Below are 27294 nucleotides of genomic sequence, written 5' to 3'. Positions count from 1 at the left end.
GGTCACTTTGGCTCCTTTCATTTGTCATAATCTGTCTACATTTTAAAGGGTAAAAGCAAACCTCCAGGGCTCTAGGTTGCCAAAGAGCAAACACAATTTGTAGAGTTTTGTTTTTTTTTTTTTTTCCAGTTCTAGAATTCTATAGCTAAACAGACTTACCAACTCAGTTTCCAGGACACTACAGTGGTTATTTGGAAACAGGACCATACACAGAGAGTGGAAGGGATATGTACACACATTATCAGAGCCTTACTTCAATCCCTGATGTACATGAAAGACTTAAACTCTACATTGTCCAATATGGGAGCCATAAGACACATTTGGCTATCAACTTAATTTTCAATCAAAATTAGAAATGAAAAAGAAAAATCACATTACCCATACTCCAAGCGTTCAATGGTTCCTGACTACCATGCTGAATAACACAGACACTATTTTCATCACCATTAAAAGTCCTATTGGCCAACAGTGCCTTCAAAGAATGGAACTACATATCAAATTACTGAGGAAATTCTAAAATGGCTTTCTACTTGCAATAAGGAAAACTGTGAAATTTCACAAGAAATAAACAGTTTGGAAATACATCATTTTCATAAATTGACTGAATACAGCTTCTATTAAAATTCACTGAAATGACTAATACTCCAATTAAAGACACCTCACTGTATTTCTCACTGTAACAGACTTTCTTCTCTCATCCTACTCACCTCAGTGCTGCAGCTGAAACCCATGGCTTCCTGTCCCAGGCTAAATGTTCTATATAAGCCATGCCTTGGGCCTAAGAGCTGTGTGGGCATCTTTAGATTACCACCTTTGCAGTCTGTGTAACCAGAGGCTTCTGTCCTGTCTGGCCCCAAAGCCATTTCTAAATAATCACTCAGAGACTTAATATTAATTATAAATGTTTGGCCGATAGCTCTGGCTTATTACTAGCTACTCTTACATTTAAACTAACCTGTTTTTTATTAGTCTCTATATTTCCATGTTGCCCACGGCTTACCAGTGGTGCTCTTGACAGGTTGCTCTTTGGGCGGCTGCTGGCATCTCTCAGAATCTGCCCTTCTCTTATATTTCTGCTTGGATTTCCTGCCTGGCTCTATCCTGCCTTGACACCAGCCAAAGCAGTTTTATTTATCAACCAATGAGAACACACATTCACAGTGCACAGAAAGACATCCCACATCAGTATAAGTAACAAAGCATTTTTTTTACACATTTTAAAAGCCTGAATATTTTCTTCAAATTAATATACCACACCTCAGTTTTAAAGTATTCAACCTACTAAATATATCATGTATACCTTACTTGGGACTCTTAGTTCTAAATATTTCATAACATCTAATTGCAGTGTAAACCTTAATATTGTCTTTATGAAGACACAAATCTCTGCAAAACTCAATTTAAAAGATATATTTACTCGATGGCCCAGGTGGGTAGCCCAGCCTGGCTGAAAACATCCACAGGCACACCAGGCACAGGACTGACCAAATCAACCACCATCCAGACCTACATCCAGGGCTCTGAGTTGTACCATCCCAAACCTACCCTAACCATGACCTTCCAGAGTGGAACCATATCCCCAGTATCTCCATGACTTGAGGCAACAACTGGATATCTGAGGAGTTTTGGTGAGGGTCCAGTACTGATGGTACATCAGAAGCCAGAGGCCTTGAACTAGACCAACAACTCATTGCAATAAATATTTGCAAGTACAGATGAGTGGACAAAAGGGTATACTGTGTGACACACCACAGCTCCCAGTGCCACAAATGAAGAAGCAGTGGAGAGGCGGGAAAGACAACACAGCAAAGTGGAGTTTTTGTTTGTTTTGTTCTTAATTAATGTTTTTTAAATTTTCTTTTGGGAGGAACACTGTGGGAATGAAGAGCAGATACAGAGGGACTGGGAAATAAGAGGAATTGAGGAGCATGACAGGAAATTCCTGAAGAATCCAATAAAAAAAAGGAATATTACTCTATCACTAAGAGTTACATTTTAAAACTAGAAAATTGCTTCAAAAATATTAGAGGCTTTCAAAAGAAGGATTTAAAAATTTCTTAGTCAGAGTTTCTATTGCTGCAATGAAACACCATGACCAAAAGCAAGTTGCAAAGAAAAGGGTTAATTTGGCTTACATTCCACATCATAGTCTATCACTGAAGGAAGTCAGGACAGGAACTGAAACAGGGAAGGAGCTGATGCAGGGCCATGGAGAGGGGCTGCTTACTGGCTTGTACAGCATGGTTTGCTCAGACTACTTTTTTATAGAATCCAGGACCACCAGCCCAGGGAAAATATCACCCACAATAGGCTGGGCCCTACCCCATCAATCAGGAATTAAGAAAATGCTCTACAGGTGGATTTTATGGAGGTATTTTTCTCAGTTAAGGTTCCTTCCTTTCACATGACTCTAGCTTGTGTCAAGTTGGCATAAACTAGCCAGAACAAAAGATAATTCATGGAAATTCCACAAATCCAACAGAAGCCTCAAAGAATTTAAAAAAAAAAAAAAACATAAGTATCTTATTCAATTAAAACACCTAAGAATTTTTGCACTCAGCCTTTTGGGAGCTCAAAATAAGTGTTTATTTCTAAATATTAGCTAAAATCCAAAATCATCTGAATAGAAATCATCATCAATATAAATTCTAAAAGTTTCCCATGATCATCAGCCCTCTCTAGATTATATTATTATAGTTCATCCAAACTTAAAAAACAAAATTTATCATTTTAAATAAGAATACAGGTAAAGAGACGGGCAGTGGTGGCAAATGCCTTTAATACCAGCACTCGGGAGGCTGAGAGGCCAAGGCAGAGGCAGGGGATCTCTGTGAGCTTGAGACCAGCCTGGTCTACAACTAGTTCCCAGGATAGCCTCCAAAGCCACAGAGAAACCCTGCCTCGGAACACCGACCACCCCCCCCCCAAAAAAAATACAGGTTAAGAACTTTTTGTAACTGAAATCATATTGAGCCTTTTTTAGTGAGCCAGTTCTCCCTCCCTTCTAAAATGGCAGAAAAACTAGTGGTGCCCTTGAACACAATGTGCACACCACCATACTGTAGAATTCAGCATCTTAAGACCACAGCTGCATGTGTGCCAGACCCAATTCTGTCAGGGCCTCAATCACCCATAGTCACCATTCACTTCAATGAAACCCAGTGTCACCTAGAGACTATGCAGCAATCACATCATAGCACAAGACACAGCCCTTTCCCTTCAGAACAGTGAATAGTGGCCAACTGCCCATAGTCTGATTGCTTTGAAAAAACACAGAAGTATAGCAAAATGTTTCTCATTAATATCCACTGAATTAAAGCAGTTTTTTTTTTTTTTTTTTTTTTTTTGGTTGCTAAAGTTACCATTTGAATTCATTGTAGAAGGGGGGGAAAAAAAAACCCTTTCTCCTAACTATTAAGAGTTGACTAATGTCTCATACACTGTGTCATAAAACAGGACAAAAAGCCATAATATACTGTGTAAAAGCCATCAAGTCAAAGCACTGCTTCTCGGTCACCTGCTTGGTTGGTAAGTGGATGTGTTCAGTCCTTTCCTTCCCACTTGTTACCTGAACTGTTGCATTGCCCTGTGTTTTCTCCACTGGAGGGCACAGTGAGCTAAAAGAAAACTTGGCAAAGCTAATCTATTCTGTTCTGTCATCCCAGAAAAAAGAATGGATAAAAAAGGTTAGAGTTGAGGTTGGGAAAGTCATGGTGATATTTAAGAATTTCACTTCTGTTCTTGAAAACCACTACAAAAGGTGATCTTTAACTAGATAGACCAATTATATTCCTAGCACTGTTATCTATAAAATACAAATAGAAGATGAGGGGAAAGCAAAGAAAGATACACACTATGGTAGAAATGAGCCACTTTAGGCAGAGAGAACACCAAGTCTGCAGAAGCAATTCTGTTTAGTACACCAGCTACAGCTGTTCCAGGAAGACATGGCTGAGACAAGGTGGTACTGAAACACTCCATTTTCTCATGAAGACATAAGTCACATGCTCAGCAAAAATAAGGTTTACTTTTATTTATTTATTTATTTTTGTATAATCATTTTAGAGTTACACCGGCAGTTTGCTGCTCAGCAATTCAGGGCCATCTTTTCTTTATAAACCAAATCAATTCTAAATGTACAGTGTAAAATATTCCCCACACGCTTAGGAGATCTGCAGATAAGCACATAAATACTATATTCATGCATAGTCAATAAATGTGCAGTTTTCAAAGAAGCTCAGACAACAATATGCCCTTTTGTTGTTTTTAAAAAATTGCTTTAGAGGGTGGTCTAGGTGGTGCCTGCATATGAGGCAGAGGCTGGTGAGTTCAAGGCCAGCCTGGTCTACTTAGTAAATTCCAGACCAGCCAAAGCTACTTAGTGACCCTGTCTAAAAAAAAAAAAAAAAAAAAAAAAAAAGTTGCTTTAGAATAAAACTGTTTCTAGATTTCTACGTACCCACAAAATTTTCCAAACTTTTCTTTATGATACAGGTAATGTGATAAGATACTGCACTCTCTTAGTCCAGTGGGCAAAATGTGCTATAAACTCAAGGTGTCATCTCTCCCCCCAAGTTCATATGTTGAAGCCTAAATCCACACTGTGATGACATCTGCGTTTGATATTACCAGGGAGGAGCCCCTGTCTGAGACTGGGGTCCTTACAGGAGCAGAACAGATGGCCATCTGCACACCAGGAAGTGTGCCCTCCCCTAACTTCATCTGCCTTGATCTGGGGCTTCTAAATCTTCAGAACTGTGAGATAAATGTCTGTTGTTCAAAACACCCAGGCTGAAGTGTTTTATTAATTTGACCAAAGCTGAAGAAGATAATTTAGCTTTTTGTTATAGTTAGTCAAAATTAATTTTTGTGAAGAGGAAGTGAAACTATGTAATTTCAATGGGACTCAGTCTTCAAAGGGATCCAAGTACCATGTATGTATATATGTATGTGATGGGCCTCAATTTAGATGCATTATTGTTCTAGAAGATTCCATTTGCCTGATAACAGCTAACCACAATCCCCCACCACCACCACCACCACCACACACACACACACACACACACACACACACACACACACACTTATTTAAAACATGGCTATGTATTAAGAGTACTCCAGGCAAGGGAATAAGCAAGTACAAAAGTTAATTTGTGCTACAAATTCCCAAAAAAACAATGAGGCTCATATGGTTGGAAAGGAATGAAGAAAGTTCATTCAGGTCTCAGTTTAGTTGTCACCTGAATGGAAAAGCCTGTCTGATCCTATGTAAAGTAGCAGGGATAAATTCTTTTCCCTTCCTTCCTTATTTCTCTCTCTACTTTGATGACCTCACCAAATGTTTGCTTATTGTCTATCTTGCCTTTTAATATGCAAGCTCTATGAAAAAAACACTTTGTCCCTTTTGTTCAATGCTATATTCACATCAAACTGCAAAATATGACACACCAAAAGCAATCAAATACTAGTGTATATTATGGTGCCCAGTATAGTGTCTTTATGGGATTCCTGAGTGTGCAAATAAGCGCATCTCTGATTCTCGTGCCTTCTCTTTTTTTTTTCCTTCTGTTTGTTTCTCTTATCCAACAATGGTGTGATAATTTTTGTTTTATCTTATTCTATTTTATTTTTTTGTTTTATTTTATTATTAGCCCTGAGAAGCCTGTTCTTTTGAAAGATAAAAAGGGAGTGGAGCTGGAAGGGAGGGGAAGTGGGAAGTAACTGGGAGGAGTAGAGGGAGGGGAAGCTGTAATAAGGATAAAATGTGTGAAAAGAATCTATTTCAAAAAGAAGAAGGAGGTGGAGGGGGAGGATGGAGAAGAGGAGGAAAGGAAGGAAGGAAGGAAGGAAGGAAGGAAGGAAGGGAGGAAGGAAAGAAGGAAGGAAGGAAAAAATAAAATGTAACAAAAGCTTAGGACTCCCAGGTGAGATGGTGGCCTAGAAGTGCCATCCATGAGAGCTGAAGAGTGAAAATAAGAAAAACTAGATTTATTCCAAAGACAAACAGGAAAAGCTTCAGGAGTCATAAAGCAGGTGAAAGGGCACCTAAAATGTGCAAAAAGACAGCAATGCACTTAACTTAGCCCAGCTTTGGTAGAATTCCAAAGTAGTTTCCTTTCTCCTTGCTGAGTGGTACTGGGAATCAAGTCCTCAAGAACAGGCTGCTCAGAGATGGAGAGATGGCTCAGCAGTCTAGAGAACTGAGTTCAGTTCCCAGCACTCACAGGGAGACTTACAATCATCTGTACCTACAATCCCAGGGAATCTGATGTTCTCTTCTGGCCTCCTTAGACACCTGTCATGAATGTGGTGCACAGGCCAAACATCCATATACATAAAAATAAATTTTAAAAAGAATAAGCTGCAAATAAAAAGACAAGAGACAGTCAAGGCTACAGATACATAAACAATAACAGAGAAGCCCAAGAAACAGGACTCTTTCAAATCATCATTTTCTGAACTCTGTTATTGAACTCAAAGATCCTAAAATAGGTAAAATGGCAGATGTATACCTCAAAAGTTAACTGATAAGAAAAATATCAGCAACCTAAAAGAAGATACAAACAAGGTGCTGGAGAGATCCCTCGGCAGTTAAGCATGTGCACTGCTATTCAGGACCAATTCAGTTCCCAGCATATACCACAGATGCCTCACAACCACCTGTAACTCCAGCTTCTGGAGGTCCAACACCCTCTTATGGCCTCTGTGAGCACTGGACAGATGTACATGCATAAGCGCACACTCAGACACACTTGTATATATAATTTTTTTAAAAATCTTGTTTTTAAAGAGGACGAAAACAAGGATACAAAATCCAATCTAGTACCTGGAAAGGCAGCAAATGCATGAAAAAAAAATCAGCAAAATTGATGAAAAAGTGTTGTGGACTATTATTTTAAGATGTGTTACATTTGTTTATGCTGTGGAACATTTGTTTAATGATGCAAAGATGTGTTGCATTCTTTTATGTTGCACTTATTTATGTTGCACTCTGTGAAGCTGTGATTCTTTGCCTGTCTGAAACACCTGATTAGTCTACTAAAGAGATGAACGGCCAATAGCAAGACAGGAGAAAGGATAGGTGGGGCTGGCAGGCAGAGAGAATAAATAGGAGGAGCAACCTGGGGAGAGGAAGATCAAGAAGCAAGAGAAGCAGCAGGAAGACTCCAGGGGCCAGCCACCCAGCTACACAACAAGCCACAGAATAAGAAGAAAGTAATGGAGAAAAGCAAAAGCCCAGAGGCAAAAGGAAGATAGGATAATTTAAGATAAAAAAAGCTGGCTAAACTGTAGAAATCAGTATGGTGATTTCTCAGAAAATTAGGAATCAACCTACCTCAAGACCATGCAATACTACTTACTATGTTGGGCATATACCTGAAGGAGACACATTCACACCACAAGGACATTTGCTCAACTATGTTCATATCAACATTATTCATAATAGCCAGATCCTGGAAAAAACTTAATGCCCCCAACTGAAGAATGGATAAAGAAAATCTGTATATTTACACAATGGAGTACTCCTCAGCAGTAAGAAACAATGACATCCTAAAATTCACAGGACAGAATTAGAAAAAAACATCCTGAGTGAGGTAACCCTAAACCAGAAAGACAAATATAATATATATTCACTCATTAGTGGATACCAGACATAAAGCAAAAGATACCCAGCCTACAATCCATAACCCCAGAGAAGCTTGAACCTTCTTCCAGAAACAGATGGAAGCAGATGCAGAAATTCACAACTAACCAATGGGCCAAGCTCCTGGAGTACAATCAAAGTGAGGGAGGAGCAAAGCAAAAATATGAACAAAGGAGTCAAGACCATGATAGGGAAATCCACAGAATCAGCTGACCCAAACTAGTGAGAGATCACTGACTCAGGTCTAACAAATGGAGAACCTGTATAAGACCAAACTAGACTCCCTTAGTATGGGTGTCAACGGTATGACTGGGACAATATATGAGGCCAATGGCAGTGGGTCCATGATCTAACACTAATGCACAAACTGACTTAGTGGAGCCCATTTTATATGGAGAGATACCTTGCTCAGCCTAGACACAGGGGTGTGGGGGTGGGGAGGTGCCTTGGTCCTGCATCAACTAGATGATGGAACAGACTTAGTAGACTTCCATGGGAGGCCTTACACTCTCCGTGGAGCAGATGGGAGGGGGAAATGGAGGGGGGGAAGGAGAATAGGGAGGGGAACTGGGATTGGAATGTAAAAAAATAAATTAATAAAGGAAAATAAGAACTGGCGAGAAAAAAGCCAAGCTAAGGCCAGGCGTTCGTAAGAATAAGCCTCTCTGTATTTATTTGGGACTGGGTGGCAGCACCCACCAAAAGATTAAAGAGCCAAAGAGTAAAAAACAACAACTATAAAAGTGTCAGCAACATAAACAAAAAACTCAGCAAGGGAAATGAAATTTCAAAAAGCAAACAAACAAAAACTATGTACAACAGAAATTAAGAACTCAATGAACCAAATAAAAATAAACATAGTAGAAAGTATCACCAACTGACATGGCTGATGCAAGCAAAAGAAGGGAAAGGAGAACAAGATCACTAATGCACTACATTCAAAAAAGGAAAAAAATAAATAAATGAGCATGACCACAATCCAAGCTGGTTCCATTTCCTAGCTATTGTGAGTAACACAGTGTCAGACTCGGATCGAAAAAAACCTCTGTGGTACACTGACTTATTGGTGGGTTATATGACAGTTCTATCTTTAGTCTTTCTGAGAGACTTCTGTACTGACTTTTATAGTGGCTGCATGCATTTCTCTCCTACCAGCAGTGACTAAGAACTCTTTTCTCTACACAGCCTAGCCAGTATTTATTTGTCGTCGCTACCTCCCCCCCCCCTCCGCCCCCCGTCAGCCTCATGAGCTACTTAGAATTTTTTTTTCTTTTTTTTTTTTTTCCGAAACAGGTTTTCTCTGTGTAGCTTTGGCTGTTCTGGATCTCACTCTGTAGACCAGGCTGACTTCAAACTATAAAGATTCACCTGCCTCTACCTCCAAAGTATTGGGATTAAAGGTACTCGCCACCACCCAGCTTCTTATTTGCATTCTTGATGGTAGCCACTCTGGATGTAGTAGAAGGGAATCTCATAGTAGTTTCAATTTGCATTTCCTTGGTGAATAGAAATAGTGAAGAATTTCATACATTTGTTGGCCGTCTTCATTTCTTTTGAGAATTGTCTATTAGATCCATTAGCACACTTATCGATTAAAATTTTGTGTATATGAATTTGCAGTTGCTTATTCCAGGTATGAACCTCTTGTCTGATATATAGTTGGCAATCCACGCCGCCCCCCACCCCCTGCATTCTGTAGACTGTCTGTTCACTCTGATAGTTCATTCTTATTTTATTTATTATTTGAGTCTCACCATGTAATTCTGGATGGCTTGGAACTCACCTTTGTAGGCTGGCATCAAGATTACAGAGATCCATCTGCCTCTATCTCATAAATGCTGAGATAAAGAGGTGTGTGCCACCATGCCCAGCAAGGTGATTGTTTCTTTTCCTGTGTAGAACCTTTTTAATTTCATGAACCTTCTCTGTCAATTCTAGGGATTATTTCCTGTGGTATTTCAGCACTTTTTCAAGTGTTTCCCAATTTTTAATTGCTCTACCTAGCAATTTCTCTAGCAGTTTCCAAGTTTCAGGCTTTATTAAGGTTTTTGATTTTTGAAGATACAAATCTAGTTTCATTCTTCTACACATGGAAACCCAGTTTTCCCAGCACCATTTTCTCCAATGTATGCTGTTTACACCTTTGTCAAAGCAGGGTGGCTATAGCAGAGTAGGTTTATTTCTGGGTTCTCTAATCTATACCACTTCATGCCTGCTTTTTTTTTGGGGGGGGGAGGCTGGTATCTGTTTTAGTTTGTGTTTTTACCAAATACCATGCAGTTTTTGTTATTATGGCTCAACAGTATAACTTGAGATCAAGTATTACAGTTTCTCCAGCACTGGTCTACTAAGGTTTGCTCTGGCCACATTTTCTTGCTTATATGAAGTTTAGGATTATTGTTCTTTTACCTTTTTTCTTTCTTACTGTTATTTCTTTTCTCCAGAACAGGGTTTTTCTATGTAGCCCTGGCTGTCCTAGAACTCGGTTTGTAGACTAGGCTGGCCTTGAACTCAGATATCCACAGCATACACTGCTTGTTTTTCTAATTTTAATGACTTATGCATTGGGATTCTGGTGGGGATTGCACTAAAATTACAGATACTTTTGATAATACAGCCATTTCATTACCAAGATTCTATCAGAACATCTCACTGCTACAACTGTCCATCCCTAACCAACATGCAAGGCAAAGATAAACAAAGCAAGCACCAAAATAACTGAAATTTAACCCCTGCAGCAGAGGAAAGGCCCAACCGCCTCTGAAATATTCACTTCCTATACAAATTTGAGATTCTATCAAAAAGCAACCAACTCTATGTGCTATATCTTACCTAGGATTTGTAGCTACCCTGTAGAGGACCAATAGAAATCATTTCTCATATCATACATAAGCATTAAATTATGAAATGGAAAAGGTTACCTCATACACTTAACACAAACTAATAAGTCCACCTGTATTTACAAAAAATTTGAATATGTTTATATTCCCAACAATTAATTACCAATAATTAGTACTGGTAATTCACCAACCATTATATGATAAAAAGCTCCAACACAAGACTGTAACACACATCATCAACTTGTGCTTCATTCTACTAATTTCTTTTATTATCTATAGGAACAACATCATCCTTACACATTGCTTTGTTAAAAAAAAAAAAAGGAATCAAATGCAAATATTGTGATAGTTATTACAGCTAAGTTGGTGGTGTCCTGCCCATATCACCTTTGAGCATCCCACTGGGCAGCACATTCTGTTGGCAACTCTCCACCCATGAACTTCCTCTATCAGCTGAAACTACCAACACCCAAGTGCACTGAAGAACAATTCTACTAATAGATGATCCTCCCTACTGAGAGCTTCAACTAGTGACTAGTGACCTGTAGTGTAGAAATACCAGAACTTCCAGCCTCTGCCTTGGATTAACTGAACCATACATGAGCTCTGCACCAGTACCAACAAGGCCCTTTAAATTGGCTAGATTCCCTTTTCTTGTACCCTGCTGGTGTTCCTAGGATTATCATCAAATCCAAATCAACTAGTCTTAAAAACTACTTCTTGGAGAATCCAAAACACAAAAGTAAAAAACATTTCCATTCACAGTCCTATATTTTTAATAGTGTATATTAAAAAAAGAATTCATAATCTCTAGCAAAATAATATACTGCCAAGCAAATATTTCTAAAAGACTTGATAATCTTTAAATACAATCCTAACCTTATGATCTTTAAAAGAAGATTCAAAGCAAATTTTGAAAACTATTTCATTTCAAAGATGTTATTTTTTTCCTCCTTTGTAGGTATAGTACAGGACCTCATAGATGTCAGGTAGTCTGCCACTGAGTTAAATTTCAAGTCCAAAGAGTTTACTTTGCTATAAATAGGTACTGCTGTGTCATAATAGCATAATTCTAAGAATCTAATTTTGAAATATGAATAAAAATCTTTAAAAAAAAATTCTAAACTTCCTTTTAGCCTAAGCTGGGAACAGTAGGATACTGAAACAGAAATGACGTGCACTCCTGTCTCTTAACTAATGACTATAATAAAATAATGGGAGTTATGTCAAGCTACAAAAATCTTCTAATTATACACAGTTGAAATGTCATTGCACTAGTAATAATTTCACTATATCCTTAATTCATTTCCATACTTTTTATGCCTATTAAGATTGAAATTTAAGGTACATCTTTAACACTGTGATTAACTGAACTTTTAATTCAGAAACAAAACTTCCATTAAAAGACTTGTGGGGGAATCTATTTTAGTTATCCTCTAAAATTGACATACATTAGATAATCACATCAAAGAGAATCAGGTGTTGATCATGACAAGGCTGCAGAACCCAAAATAAACCTAACAGCAATCTGAATCTCACAGAGTTTGATTGAATCATGGGACAATTCTATTTCTAGGTATCTAATTGAAAATGGAAGTGGGGAAAAAGGCCCAAGGTCTAGAGGCTGCACAATGCTTTACACTGCTACTGTGCCTCCGAAGAGTCACAACATCTATGAAGATTGGCAAGGTGAGGGTTTTTTAGATGAACCTAACAAATGGGGGGGGGGGGAGTTGACCAAGATTTCCACAGCTGATAAAAGTGAGATATTGATTCAGCTCTTGTATTTCCCACTATATTTCCTGTCCAAAACTGATTTACCAACCTACAGTACAAAGTGCTTTGGGAGATACATGCAGAATGATCAAAAATAATGTTCTCCAAAAACAAACAAACCAACAATGTTCTCCCTTCCCTAAAATATTATAAGCTAAGCTCCCAAACTCTCCTAGACTAAAAACTATAGCACATAATTTTGGACACCAATTGTTAAACCAAAGGATTTATGCACAGAACTTCTAACACTGGGCTCAGCCTGATGTTTTTACATTTGGTAAGATTGCATGGACATCACTTAGAAACCTTATTTTCTCAAAGACTGCTCCAGTTTTTTGTGTTTTGCCAGTGCAGAGCTCCAACACTTCACAGTTCCCTGAAGTCTGCTGTATCCCTTAACCCCATGAACATACATTTACAAAAAACAAAAACAAAAACAAAAACAAAAACCCTATGGTCTTTGCTTCCTCTCTCTCCTCCTGACCTCTTTTTTTCAGTCCCTGCCCTCTTCCTTTAGTCCACACCACCAACACATTGCCTAGTCTACCACCAACAACCCCCTGGGTTTCACCCTTAGCTCCATAAAAACTTTTAAAAAATAAAGTCCAAAGGGAAAAAAAAAGATTAATACCATCAACTGTGCTATTCAATCTACTGTCCTTTTGCTGTTTGTTGTTGTTGTTATATTTCATATAGGGTCTTAAGACGTCCAGGCTGACCTCAAATTCACTATGCAGGCAAGGATGACCTTAAATTTCTAGTCCTCCTGCTTCTACCTTCCATATTGACTCTTCAAAGACTCATTTTTTTTTTTTACGGGGCTAGAGATGGCTCAGCAGTTTAGCATATGCTGTTCTTGCAGAGGACCCAGGCTTGGTTACCAACACCTACAAGGTGGCTTCCATTAACTCCAGTTCCAGAGGATCTGATGCCTTCTTCTTATGTCCAGCGGCACCAGGAATGTAATTGGTACATGTACACAGTATACATACATATATGCAAGGCAAACACTTAAGCACATAAAATAAATCTAAAAAATAATTTTCGTTTAAAGAATCATCATGATAATCTAGGGGAATAGTTCATTCAGTTGGTAAAGCAAGTAAGTGCCTTAAAAGCATAAGAACCTGAATTAAATCAACAAATCCCAATTCAAAAAGTTGGTCAGGATAGTACACACTGTAATCCCAGTGCTGGGGAGGTAGAGGGCTCCCAAGCCAGGCACCCTACTCTACTAGGCTAGTGAGAGATGCTAACTCAAAAAAACATACATGGGCACACAACTTGCATACAAACAAAAGAATCAGGACTTGGAAGGCTGAAACAGAAAGATAACAAGTTCAAGGCTAGTTTGGGCAACAGTAAAAATGTCTCAAAAAATAAAAATAAAAATAAAAAAAGAATATTCACCAAGAAATAACTCACATTCTCATATTAACTTCACAATAATGATAATCTTTAAAAGATTTATATTTTTTAATTATATGTTTGAGAGAGGGATATGCAAATAAGTGAATGCCCAAAGAGTCTAGAAGAGCTGGATCCCCCAGAGCTGCAATTATGATCTACTCCATGTGGGGGCTGTTAACCAACCATAGGTCCTCTGGAAGAACATAAAGCACTCTAAACCACAAAGCTATCTCTCCAGTCCCCACAATAAAGGTAATTTTTTTAAACCAACCTATAAGAAAACATACTTAAAACTTTCTTTTCTCTAAATATAATAAAACTAAGCTAAGACTGAGTAACTAAAAACAATCACAAACAGAAAAAAATAACAAGCACTGTTTTTTCAACTCTTTACAGTTAAATATTCAAAGCCTTCATCTATGTTTCTAACTAAAACAGCAGAATTAAAAACTTTTAATCTATCTGCCCAAAATCAGTCTTACTGACACCCTCCCTCCTGACTCCCAGCTTCCAACTAGGGACAACTGGGACACCCTTTAGGTTCTCCAAGCACATACTGAGAATCAAAAGTTTTCCTTTGTTTTTAATCTATTTCAAACATGAAAACACAGAATTAGCCAATAAATGAATGTCTACTTAACTGTTAAAGTTATGGGCATACATTAAATATAGAAAACACTGAAGTTTTAACACCATTATAAATCAAGCCCTGGTCTCCACAATGGAGAGTTGGCTTAAAAGCCTGCATGCATTGAGGAGGCTAACCACAATAGTTTCCTAAAACAGTACATCTTAATAATTCTTTTGTTTCTCTTAGAGTCCTCCTAGCTTCCCTGGTGGTGTGGATTGTGGGCTGGTAATCTTTTGCTCTATGTCTAAAGTCCATATATGGGTGAGTGAATACCATGTTTGTCTTTTTGTGACTGGGTTACCTCGCTCAGAATGGTTTCTTCTAGTTCCATCCATTTGCCTGCGAATTTCAAGATTCCAGTGTTTTTTGTTTTTCCGCTGAGTAGTACTCCATTGTGTAAATGTACATTTTCTCTATCCATTCTTCAGTTGAGGGGCATCTAGGCTGCTTCCAGTTTCTGGCTATTACAAATAATGCTGCTATCAACATAATTGAACAGATGTCCTTGTTGTATGAATGTGCTTCTTTTGGATATATGCCGAAGAGTGGAATTGCTGGATCTTGTGGTAAACTGATTGCCATTTTCCTGAGGAGTCATCATACTGATTTCCAAAGTGGCTGTAGGAGTTTGCACTCCCACCAGCAGTTGAGGAGTGTTCCCCTTTCTCCACATCCTCTCCAGCACAAACTGTCATTGGTGTTTTTGATTTTAGCCATTCTGACAGTAAGATGGTATCTTAGAGTTGTTTTGATTTGCATTTCCCTGATGGCTAAGGGTGTTGAACACTTTCTTATGTGTCTTTCAGCCATTTTAGATTCCTCTATTGAGAATTGTCTATTTAGTTCTGTACCCCACTTTTTAATTGGATTATTTGGTATTTTGGAGACTAGCTTCTTGAGTTCTTTGTAAATTTTGGAGATCAGCCCTTTGTCGGTTATGGGGTTAGTGAATACCTTTTCCCTTCTGTGGGCTGCCGTTTTGTCTTGCTTAATGTGTCCTTTGCCTTACAGAAACCTCTCAGTTTCAGGAGGTTCCATTTATTAATTGTCAATCTCAGTGTCTGTGCTACTGGTGTAATGTTCAGGAAGCGGTCTCCTGTACCAATTCGTTCAAGGGTATTTCCCACTTTCCAGAGAAGAGGAAAGGGACAAGATCTCCTCCTTAGCAACTTGGGAGCATGAAGGGAGGGGAGAGGGAGCTAGGAAAATGAGAAAGGGAGAAGAGGAGGGGTGAGGAGGACATGAGGGAGCAGGAAGTTTGAGTTGGGGGAAAATAGAGGAGAGCAAGATAAGAGACACCATAATATAGAGAGCCATTATAGATTTAAAGAGAAATCAAGCGCTTGGAAAATGTCTGTAGATCTACAACGATGACACCAACTAACAATCTAAGCAGCAGAGGAGAGACGACCTTAAATGCCCTCCCCTGATAATGAGATTGATGGCTGACTTATATGCCATCCTATAGCTTTCACCCAGCTGGTGGAAGTGGAAGCAGACACCCACAGCTAAACACTAAACTGAACTGGAATCCAGTTGCAGAGAAGGAGGAATGATGAGCAAAGGGGTCAAGACCAGGCTGGTGAAACCCACAGAAACAGCTAACCTAAACAAGGGAACTCTTGGTTCCCAGACTGATAGCTGGGAAACCAGCATGGGACTGATCAGTGAGGAGACCTCGGAAATCTATGGGGCCTTTTGTAGTAGATCAGTACTTATCCCTAGCACAGGTGTGGACTTTGGGAGCCCATTCCACATAGAGGGATACTCCCTGAGCCTAGACACAGGGGGTGGGCCTAGGCCCTATCCCAAAGGATATGACAAACTGTGATGACCCCCCTATGGAAGGCCTCACCCTCCTGGGGAGCAGAAAGGGTATGGGATAGATAGGGTGTTAGTTGGGGGGGGGGGCGGAGCAAGGGAGGGGAGGCAGAGGGAACTGGGATTGACATGTAAAATAATCTTGTTTCTAATTTAAATTAAAATATGGAGAGAAACAAAAGAAATATAAACATTGGTTTAATAGTGGTTATATAACCCAGGCTTTGGTGGCACACACCTTTAATGCCAGCACTGGGGAGACAGAGGCAGGAGGATCTCTGTGAGTTCGAGGCCAGCTTGGTCTCCAGAGCAAGGAGGCTCCAAAGCTACACAGAGAAACCCTGTCTTGAAAAAACAAAACAAAAAAATAGTGGTTATATAAATACATTTATTATAAAATTTGCATAAAACAGCTACATGCATTTTAAATAAAATAAACTTTGGGTTTCTTTTTGGTAATAAACTATTGCTGTTTCTATAAAAAAAATAATTCTTTTGTTAATGAACACACACACACACACACACACACACACACACACACACAGAGTTTTAGTTTGTTTTTTGAGACAGGTCTCTCTGTGTAACAACCCTGGCTGTCCTCTATAGACTCACTCTATAGACAAGGCTGGCCTTGAACTCAGAGGTCCACCTGCCTCTTCCTCCTGAGTGCTGGGATTAAGGGTGTTGGTTACCACCACCCAGCTATATATCCTATAGCCTATCTATGCCTATATCTCACTGTGTGTTGAGTGTATGAATATGACTATGCATGTACGTATATGGATGCTTACTCATGTGCATGTGTAGAGGCCAGAAGAGGGCACTGGGAATCTTCCTTCCAACAGGAGGCTGAGACATTAGTTCACAATCAGCCATGGGCACTTACTTAAGTCCCAAGTCAGCCTGGGCTACACAGGGAAAATATTGAGAAGGGGAAAACCTCTCTCTCTCTCTCTCTCTCTCTCTCTCTCTCTCTCTCTCTCTCACACACACACACACACACACACACACACACACACACACACACACACACACACACACACACTCTTTTCTTAAAGCTCTGGACTCAATAGGTCTGTAGAAGTCCTAGAATCTATTTTGAACAAGCATGCCTGATTCTTATAAATCCTGCAAGTTTAGATATAGCCATGACATAAACAGACCTTTCACATTTAAGCAACATTTCAGAAATGCTTCAACTTGTGAGCTCTTGTACATGTATTTCAGATCGCCTTAAAATCACCCTTACTCAGAAACTTGAAGAGTAAATTGGAAAGAACATTGAATTTGAAGTTAAAAAAAAAAAAAAAACAAGATTCAATTTTTTCTGACATTTGCAAGCTGTATAACCCTTACACCCACCACTGTGTATCACCACTGTATCAGGTACTGGAATATTATGTGGAAATAACAAACCTGCACTAACCTGCCTCATAGGGTTGCCGTGGAATCATTTGAGAATACAAAAAAAGGACCCTGCAAATAAAGATGTCATCATTATAATTACATCTCATGAGGTCAGTGTCCTTTAATTCAGAATTTAAGAATGTTGCTGTCCAGCCTGATGTGGAACTGCTGTTTTTCTTTCTGTCTCTCCACATTATCTACAGGCATCATTGCCTCCGTTCACATAACAAGCAATGATAGGTACTGGGACACAGATAAGCAGTAGCTCCTGATCCACACCAAATTTGTAGGATTGAATGTGCAGGATTAGAGAGCTTGTTTACTGCTATAGCACTGTTTATGTGACAGGACTGGAGTCTCGGTTGTCATTAGAGCTTGGCTGGCAGTATTTCTACTAGAAGCTAGCTTAGCTGTGAGCAGTTAATGCCAGTCATTACAGAAAAACCAATCGAGAGAATGAGTTTTCTACATACTATAAGCGCTAAGGGAACTTTAAAACCAATTATTTAAATTTCTAAAAGAAACTGTCCCCTTTCCTTGCTGCCTTGAGGAGCACACACTAAAACTATGCAATATTTCTTTGGTAATTCATTGTCAACAGAATTGGTAGACTGGGTTATGAGCACAGCTGAGACTCTATAGAGATGTTGGATCCACCAACTTAACTTGCAACACCACACAAAATGAACAAATTCCCTCCCACCCCCCATTTTTAATGTGCAGGGAGGGTCTACCAAGTGAGTGGAACAATGGTGCCCTCCAGGGCTGGAGGTTACTATGCTTTCTTTACAACTTCAGGCTCTTTCCCAAAGAAGGCTTTTTCCTTACACAACTTGCAGGAATGTGTGATAAAATGTTTCCTCTCCAGCATTCTCATTGTTACAGACAGGATCCAAAATATATAGGACCAGAGTGTTTCAGCATTTGTTGGAGTGTTTTAAATTTTGGAACATTAGAATAGACTTTATCAGTTGAACACTAAACCACAAATCTAAAATCCAAAGCTCCCAAATCTGAAACTTTGAGGACAGCACATGCTCAGGGGCATTAAATCTGGAGGATATTTCAGATTGGGGATGCTTGCCACATACCATAAACTGCTGTGGAATAATCCTTCTGTACACTGTATATATGTCACTGTGGTGGTTTAATAAAGAAGCTGACTGGCCAATAGCTGGACAGGATAAGATTAGATGGGAGAACCAGACTAAGAACACTGTGAAGAGGACAGCAAAGTCAGGAGTCACCAGCCAGACACAGGAGGAAATAGAAGGTGCAAGATGAAAGAGAGATAACAAGGCAGAATGTAGATTAATAGAAATGAGCTAATTTAATTGTAAGAGCTAGTGAGTAATAAGTCTTAGCTATCAGTCGAGCATTTATAATTAATATTAAGTCTCCCTGTTGGTCATTTGGAAACTGGCAAGTGGGAAAGAAAAGTCTACTAACAACAAATAAATCACCTCTGCTTTTTTTTCTCTAACTCACCCCAAGAACTCTTTTCACTACTCCACCATCAGATCCTGCTATCAGCATTCCCATTACTGCATTTTATCACTCTACCTCAGTTGTAGCCAATTGTCTGCCTTTAAATATTGACTATCTACCTTACCTGGCCCTTCTCTAAACATATTCATAATCTTGATTGTGTAACTGTTTTCCCTGCTGTGACCTGACAAGAACCAACTTGAGCCTGTGAACTGATACTCAGGGCTGTGTTGAACTTTTCTTGCAGTTACTGTTTCTGTATACATAGTCTATCTTTACTACTAAAGAAGTTTTCTAAGGAATCAGGAGCTTTTTCAGTGTTTTCAAATAAAAGTCTAGGGCTGGAGAGATGGCTCAGCAGTTAAGAGCACTGCCTGCTCTTCCAAAGTTCCTGAGTTCAATTCCCAGCAACCACATAGTGGCTCACAACCATTTGTAATGAGATCTGGTGCCCTCTCCTGGCCTTCAGACATACATGCAAGCAGAACACCACATACTAAATAAACAAACAAATAAATAAATAAATGTCTAAGAGTTGAGCAACACATGACAGCACAAGCCTGAAATCCTAACACTTGGGAGTAGGAGGCAGGAAGATCCAAGGAGCAATGACATCCTTAGCTAGTTCAAAGTCAGCCTGGGCTACATGAGACCCAAACAGAAAGAATTTCTTTTAAAAAGAGAAGGTTGAAGGTTCTAGAAGGCATGAATTTATTTCACCAGAAATCCAAAATTTTTAGGAAACTCTTTTGGCCAAATATAGAATTTCAATTTCTACAAATTTATCTTAGCTCTCCCAGTTAGCAAGGTTTTATTCACTTTAATTGGAAAAAAACTTTCTTACTAGGAGAAAACCTATTCAAAACAATTTTATAAGGAAGATATAAGCATGAATAAATGTGTTACCAAGATTCTATTAATATTTAAAGTTACTAAATGTAACAATGTATATAGATCCTAAACCAGAGATGAAGAAAGGTTGGCTTGTCATCATGTCACTCAAGGACTGACTGCATGTCACAGTTTCAAAAGAGAGTTCTGGTGCACAACAGGGCCACTGAGCAACTGCATGCTCAAGACCTGCACAAAATCAAGCCAGCCAAAATTTCAGCTCATGAACTCCCACCACTAGTTGAGAAGCTAGTGGGAACCGATGGCTACTGAAAAAAAAGGAGTCAGTTTTCTTCAGGGATGCAGCCTTTGATGAGCTGTCCATGCTCCAGTGAATGACCACGTCTTAGTTTACTTTGTAATGCTGTGATAAATGCCATGACCAAAAGCACCTGGGAGAGAAAGGGTTTATTTGGCTTTCAGGTCACAGTCCACTACCAAAGGAATTCAGGGCAGGAACTCAAGGCAGGAACCTGGAGGCAGGAACTAAGGCAGAGGCCAAGGAGAAATGCTACTTACTGGCTTCCTCCTCAATGGCTTGTGCTCAGCCTTCTTCCTTAAACAACCCAGAACCACCTGCCCGGGGGTCACACCACTCATGGTGAGCTGAGCCCTCTAATATCAATAACGAATTAAGAAAATGTCCCATAGATTTCCTGTTGTCATTACTTTGTAACCAGCCTTGACTAACTTCAATCCAGCTTTTCAGAGGCATGTGATACTTGGTTTTTTAAAACAAAGAGAGAGGATGAACAAATTATTTTACAAAATGCAAAACTAAAGTTAAACACCCCACTTACAAACAAAACACACTATACACTAAACAAAATTACAATGAGCTCTTGAAGGGCTTACAGTTTAGAACAAATGAGGTCACAGATGTGTATATGTCACATGTACATGATGCACACACACAACTAAGGTGACAAATGTGCATACACAAAGCATTGTAACCACTCCAAAATGTTCGGTTACTTCTCTATGTACAGTCCTGGAGGGGGGAAAATCATAATGTATGCTCTAAAAGAGTGGATAGAATTTACAAGCAGAAAAGTGTGAGCATGAATGTAGAACAGGAGAAAGGCTATCTCAGACAATAAAATCAATATTTAACACCTGCTGAAACTAGTGTCTGTACAAACAAAAGCATCAAAGAATAATATATAAGTAAGTCTGGAACACAGTAACCCAAGCAGAGATACAGTCAAAAAAGGATGCACAGAGGCTGGAAAGGTGGATCAATGATTAGGAGCATTGGCTGCTCTTCCAGAGGCTACATATTAGGTTTCCAACACCCACATATATGTGTGTGTATATATTACCATGTGTGTGCTTGGTGTTCAAGGAGGCCAGAAGAGGGCATCAGCTGTCCTGGGACTGGAGTTACTGATGATTGTGATCTACCACATTGGTGCCAGGAACTGAACCTAGGTCCTCTAGAAGAGCAGCCAATGCTCTCTAATTGCTGAGCCATCTTTCCAACCCTCAATCATTTTCTAAGGATGCAAAAAGAGATGATGACATGAGGAAAAATTGAAAATGTGCCAAGAACTTGATATTATCATGAAGTTAAGCTTTGTGCAGGTGTAAAGAACAATTCGGCTGTGGGGTTTTATGCAACAATAGACTTGTATGAAGTGCTCTGTAATTTGTTTGGCAACACAGTTAAGAGGGACTGCAATGGTAAATTCAGTAAGAGCTGGCAATCTCCAGTCCAGATGCTGCAAGGGCAGTGTGCTTCCAGCGATTAAAGATAGGGAAGCAAATTGGCCACTTGTTGAATTTTGTCTACTAGTCCACAGAAAAACTTAAGAAATTTTCAAGAACTTTAAAAATTAAACTTTCCACATTGAAATCCTGAGTTACCTCCCCAACCCATAACAGCTGGTACAATCCTGAGATTGGTTAGATTTGGATGAGCAGCATTCTTAGAGCACTCCAGATCTTTAGATCTTTAGAAGGGTCCAAGCAAATAACACAAAAGCAGTCACCTCCTGGGGCTCTCAACTCTAGGCACACCCTGCAGCAAAAGCAATTAAAAGGCAGCTTAAGAATCCCAGATTACAGCCAGGAGCAGAGACTGCAGAGAGCTGAGGCTATGGGGAAGCAAGAACTGGGAAAAGCCAACACTGCAGTTGCTGCAAGCTCCAGACAGCACTGAGAATCTCTAGCTCCAATGATCTGATGCTAAGGAGCTGACAGTACCAACACCCTAAAGCCCAGGCCTGTAGCAGGAAGAGCTAAGTGTCCTGACACCCTAACCACAGAGCCCCACTATCTGCTGGGTACTGAGTCAGCAACACTGAAGGCATAGGAGCTGCCCATGGTCCCAGCATCCTAGGCTCCTGAGCGGATGCTAAAAAGCTATACTTTGCCTACTTTTGCTTTCTATCTAATAAAACAAAAGAGTCAGAAGTGGACTGGTGATGACAATGTGACACAAGTTGTCCACACATCATCTGTAGGGGAACATTGGGAAAGCATACTGATTATAAAGGCTTAGAAATGATAGTATCTGAGAATTGTGAAATTAGAATCAAGGCAATTTCCCAAGGGATTAAATCTGGAGAAAGATCAAAGATAAGTTCAAGGTTTTTCTAATGTGCTTTAAAAATTGCTCATAACTAAATTTGTCTATGTTGTACTAGCTTCAACTTACTAAAGGGGCCAGACACAAAGAACTGCCTAGTAAATTGTTACCAAGTACAGAATTCTCCTGTGTCTAGGCTTATTACTTTGTAATCTTTTTGCAACTTCAGACTGTCAGCATAAATTGACTATTTGAACAATTGTTTCTTCATTCCAATAATACCTATTAGTCAAATGTGTGTGCTTTGTATGAACAAAATATGCTAAATGTTACTTATTATCCATGAAATTGCACAGAATTACACTAGAAACTAGTCTACCTCATTTGAATGATGAAGTTATACTTAGAAGTTAGCTATCTTTGTTCAAGGTCAGTTTAGTGAGCAAAATAAGCTTGCCCTTGCCCAGATGACTCCAAAGCCCATCTGTTAGCTATATACTACTATGCAATGCCCTTGAGAAGTCCTCATTGTTAAAGTTCTTTCCTCCAACCCGCCTATGACTAGGCTGTTGTACTTAATGGCAGTACAGAGAACTTTTTAGGAAGTGTTCTCGATGGAATTCCCAGTTGGAGATAAGACAAATTTGACTTGTTTTGCTGGGAGAAAAAAAAGAAAAAGAAAAGAAAACAAAGCTGTCCTTCTGACAGACTTTTCAATTTACACTATGGTAATATGGACTTCCTTGAGAGAATAGTAACCCAGTGCTGGGCCACTCAACCTTATCACCGAGATCCTAACAGAATTTGCATACCACAGTGGTTTAATTTTTCCTTCCCCCAGAGTAAAACAGTGTCTGCAAGGTGTTCTTCCCTCTGTTTTCTGCCACTCTTCACCAGGCTAACTCACAAGGGCCCTTCAGAGCCCTCAGCTTGGGAATCACTTCCAGGGACAGCTCTGATTTCCTTCACAAGCTCCCACTAGACTAAGTACACTGCTTTCCCACCATAATCTGCTCATTGGGTTCCCATGTGCCATACATGTCACCGGTCCTCACTGAAACAGACACTTAGAAACTGCTTTTACTAAAAGCATTCGTTCCCCGATTGGGCCCATAAGATAACCAAATGCAGAAGGAAAGTCTGGCGTCTCTGTCTTTATTTTGTCTTTTATCTTTCTAATTCTTTGGCTGCTGAAATCATGAAAATGTGCAGACTGCAACTCCAGGAAGGGTGGTGAAACAAACCCTCCACCCCAGGTGTTGGCTACTATCCATGAGGGCAGAGCTACACCCTGGAACAAAAGTGATCACCCAGTAGAACCAGATGGTCCCTTCACAGAATAACAACTAGGAAAAATAGAAATACAGACACATTTCTCAGACCAGTTAATGGGACCAGAACTGAGATAAGGAAGTCAATGGTGGTCAAGACCACACCCTGACCAGAGCTGCTTAATTATGCAAACCACATGCCCTTTGCCCAGTTCTTTCTCTATTTAATCTAAAGGTTTTGGGTGAAGATGCGCAGGATCATTGGACCTCTCATCTGTTCCTTTCCCAGTGTGGCCAACTGAAGTAAACTTTCCTCTGCTTTTCACCATTACTTAGAGACAGATAGCTGAGCATAACCTGCTAAGGAACACAGGGGGTTTTGCCCTGAAAAATTCATGTTAGATTACTAGTATAAGATCCATAGCCCCACCCAATAGTATTACAGCTTATTGGATAGCCTATTCCCTATGGCATTACTGTCATATTAACTTTATTTAAACACACACAAACAAGTTTTTCCAAACTGACAACAATGAATCTGAGCAAGTCAGTTGTGAAATTAAAATCTAGATCTTAATCATACTGAAGACTTTTCTCCAGGGACTATGAAAAGATAACAAGTGATTTTGAAAAGTTGTATAAAATCACTATTTGTCCCACATCAAGGAAAGACCTCACAAACTCGTTTCTACTCGAAATATTTTCTCGTAATATTAGGTCGTTGTCCCAAAAGATTAACTGGCATGTCTTTACTGCTAAGTTGTTTAAAAGATCTTTAATGAGCAAAACAAAAAACTTGAAAAGTAACATGATTTCTGTTCTACACCCAGTTCATAGGCACCCACACCCCAAAATGGAACAATGAGTTACAAAACACCAGAGAATCACATATGTATAATTACCTGTTTTTAAAAGAGCCAAAAAAGAATTAAAGAAATAAAGGGGGAAGGGCCGAACCACGACTTTCTCAACTTCTCTGGAAAGACCTTTGTTCTCGATTTTAAAATCTGCCAACTGGAAAGAACAAGGTTCCGTGTTTTGCTCACTTTTTGTGGAGTCACTTTTTTCTCAAACCCTTTTGCAAAAATTACTGCCGATTACGATACGAAGACTTGCCGTTTTCCCAGCACAGCGCTTCTGGAGTTCCAATGAACTCCAGAATCGTTTAGCAAGGATTCCCCTGACACTGCCCTCAACCTCCAAAGGACTTTGTAAATTACATGAAACGAACCCAATCCAAGTAACTGGACAGGCAAGTTTTCCATGATCAGGACTTGTGAAATTTGTTGTCCCCGCACCTCTTCCTCTTATCCCCACCTATGTTTCTCATCCATAACACAGGGCCAGTTTTCAAGCCAAGTGAAAAAACTTTATTAAAAGCACTCCAATGGGGCAGAGCGGACAAGGCACCTGACTCGGGCCGCCAACTCAATGGTTTCAACGGGACAAGCCCCGAGGAGTTAAGGTTTTCTCCATGCCCACCAGACTGCTGGTCAGAACCCGCCAATGCTCTCAGAATCTGCAGAAGTTTCCGCGCTCCGGAGCTGGCTCGTGGAGCAGTCCCCCGGGGAAAGAGGGCCACGCCGGGGCCGCGGCTGTCCACTCACCTGCCCATTCTCCGAGCAGCGGGCCGACCCAGGACTCGTTGCCCAAGCACCACACCTGGAAGGCTCTGAAGAGTGAGTAGGAGACACGCAGGGTCAGGTAGGCAACGGTGCTCGCGCCCACCCAGTACAGGAAGCCGGCCGCCGGGAGAGCGCTCTCCATGGCTGGGGACTAGGCCTCACTACCACCGTGAATGGTGAAGAAAAAAAAAAAGGAATGAATGGAGAGAGGAGGCGGTGCCAGCCGTGACGACATGGACGCAGCTGACAAACGCCGCTTTTTGAGAGCTTTGGCCCCCAAGACCCGCACACAGCGTCAAATCCATGTTGCCATTGGTGACTTCCCCTGCCTTTGAGCGTACTGAGACTTCCATTGGTTAGTCTCCGTTTCATAGCCCCGCCCATACGTCCCTCCTGCGAGCCCAGCGCCGCATTTCCTTATGAAGACAGTGGATCGCTCACTTGCCATTCAATATTTGGCCCCGCCCACAAGCTTCACATCGCGCCACTGAAGCGCAGGGATCTCTCATTGGCAGAGGCGGCCCTCACGTCTACGAAAGACTGCGCGTTGATTGGCCAGTGAAACCTAACCTGGTTTAGCTCGCATTTCAGGAAGGAATGGAACCGGAAAAGGAAGTTGTAGTAGAAGTCGGCGTGGAGCGGTGCTTAGGTTTGTGTTAAACGCTTTCAGGCCCCTGTTTATTCCCTGAGCTTCTCGGATGAAGAGTTGCAGTTCGCTCTGTCTGCGCCGCACGCTTTCGATCTAGTTTCTGAATGCCTGCCTTAGCTCCCACATTGCGCTTTAGACTCACGGTTGGCAAAACGGAATTTGAGACGACTCAACTACATAGTAGCCTTAACAGTTGTAATATGAATGAAAAATGTGCTACAAGAACGCAGCTTGTGGAGCAATTCTCTTGGGAAATGATTAGTCTTTAAGTGAACGTTGAAGAACCAGAATCACTTTATTTCTAGTTTTGTGGGAGGATGATGGAGTGAAAAGAGTATTGTGTGTTTGTTCGGTTTGGCAGGACTGAAGATACTCTAAAGAGACATTTGTGTGCTTTGACTATGAAGACTATTAAAACAATGGGCTCAAAACAGGAACCCCCCTCCCAGGCGTTTCATGCTGGGCTAAAAGAAAACCTGGGCAAACTCCCAGAAAACCATACAGGAGAGCCAATGAGGGGGTCAGTGGTGGGCTGGACCACACTTTGACTGGGACTGCTTAGATGTGTGTAACTCTGGCCCCCTTCTTAAACCATAACTGCACTAAAGAACCTGAAACACGGCCTTGGTGGGGGCTGCCAATTCTCTTTGTACCTCTTTCCAATATGGCCACATTGAATAAATCTCTCTGTGTCTGTGTCTCTGTCTCTGTTTCTCTCCCCTCTCCCTCTCCTGTTCTTCACAATTAATTTGGCTGCTTTAATTGACTTACCAAGGACAAGTGGCTTTACCTCACTTGTTGATGCACCACCACCTGTAGCCCTAAGTCTGGTAACAGGTGATATATGCCTTTGTATATAAGAGTTTACACCCATGCATGGAGGCCAAAGGTTGACATGGGGGATCATTTTAATTCTTAGTTTGGTTTGGTTTTGGATTGGTCTGGAGACAGTCTCTCCACCTAGCTATGGTTGTCCTAGCCATAACTAAGCAAAACAAACTGATTTCCAGCCCAGATATCTACCTACCCGTGCATGCCTCCTGAGTGCTGGAATTTAAGGTGTGTGCCACAATACCTGCCCAACATAGGGTGTCTTCACCTATCTCCACCTTATTTTATTGAGATGGGTCTCTCAGAGGACCTCGTACTCACCTATTTAAATAAGCTGTGCTGTCACTGTCTCCCCAGTGCAAGCCACTGCACCTGGCTGTCACATGGTGCTAGGGATGTAAACCCAAGTCCTTAAGCTTGAGCAGCAAGCATTTTACCTACTGAACCATCTCCCCTGTCCCTGAAAGAAAGCTTTAAAG

General features: G+C 40.3%; 1 protein-coding gene across 2 annotated transcripts in view; it reads right to left on the bottom strand.

Moving 5' to 3' along the window:
* The window catches only part of Hsd17b12 (hydroxysteroid 17-beta dehydrogenase 12), a 127607-nt gene extending 101992 nt beyond the window's left edge, over positions 1–25615 (bottom strand). Inside the window, exon 1 of one of the 2 annotated variants that reach the window (XM_027422412.2) lies at positions 25318–25615. In XM_027422412.2, the coding sequence (XP_027278213.1) occupies positions 25318–25477 (160 nt within the window). In that variant the 5' untranslated portion in view covers positions 25478–25615. The remainder of the gene's footprint in view (positions 1–25317) is intronic. The other variant, XM_027422411.2, reaches the window with a different exon arrangement.
* Positions 25616–27294: the final 1679 nt, after the last annotated feature.

This window comes from Cricetulus griseus, chromosome 6 (assembly GCF_003668045.3).
Source record: "Cricetulus griseus strain 17A/GY chromosome 6, alternate assembly CriGri-PICRH-1.0, whole genome shotgun sequence".
Taxonomy (NCBI): Eukaryota; Metazoa; Chordata; class Mammalia; order Rodentia; family Cricetidae; genus Cricetulus; species Cricetulus griseus.
This window is presented reverse-complemented; position numbering and strand designations above follow the sequence as displayed.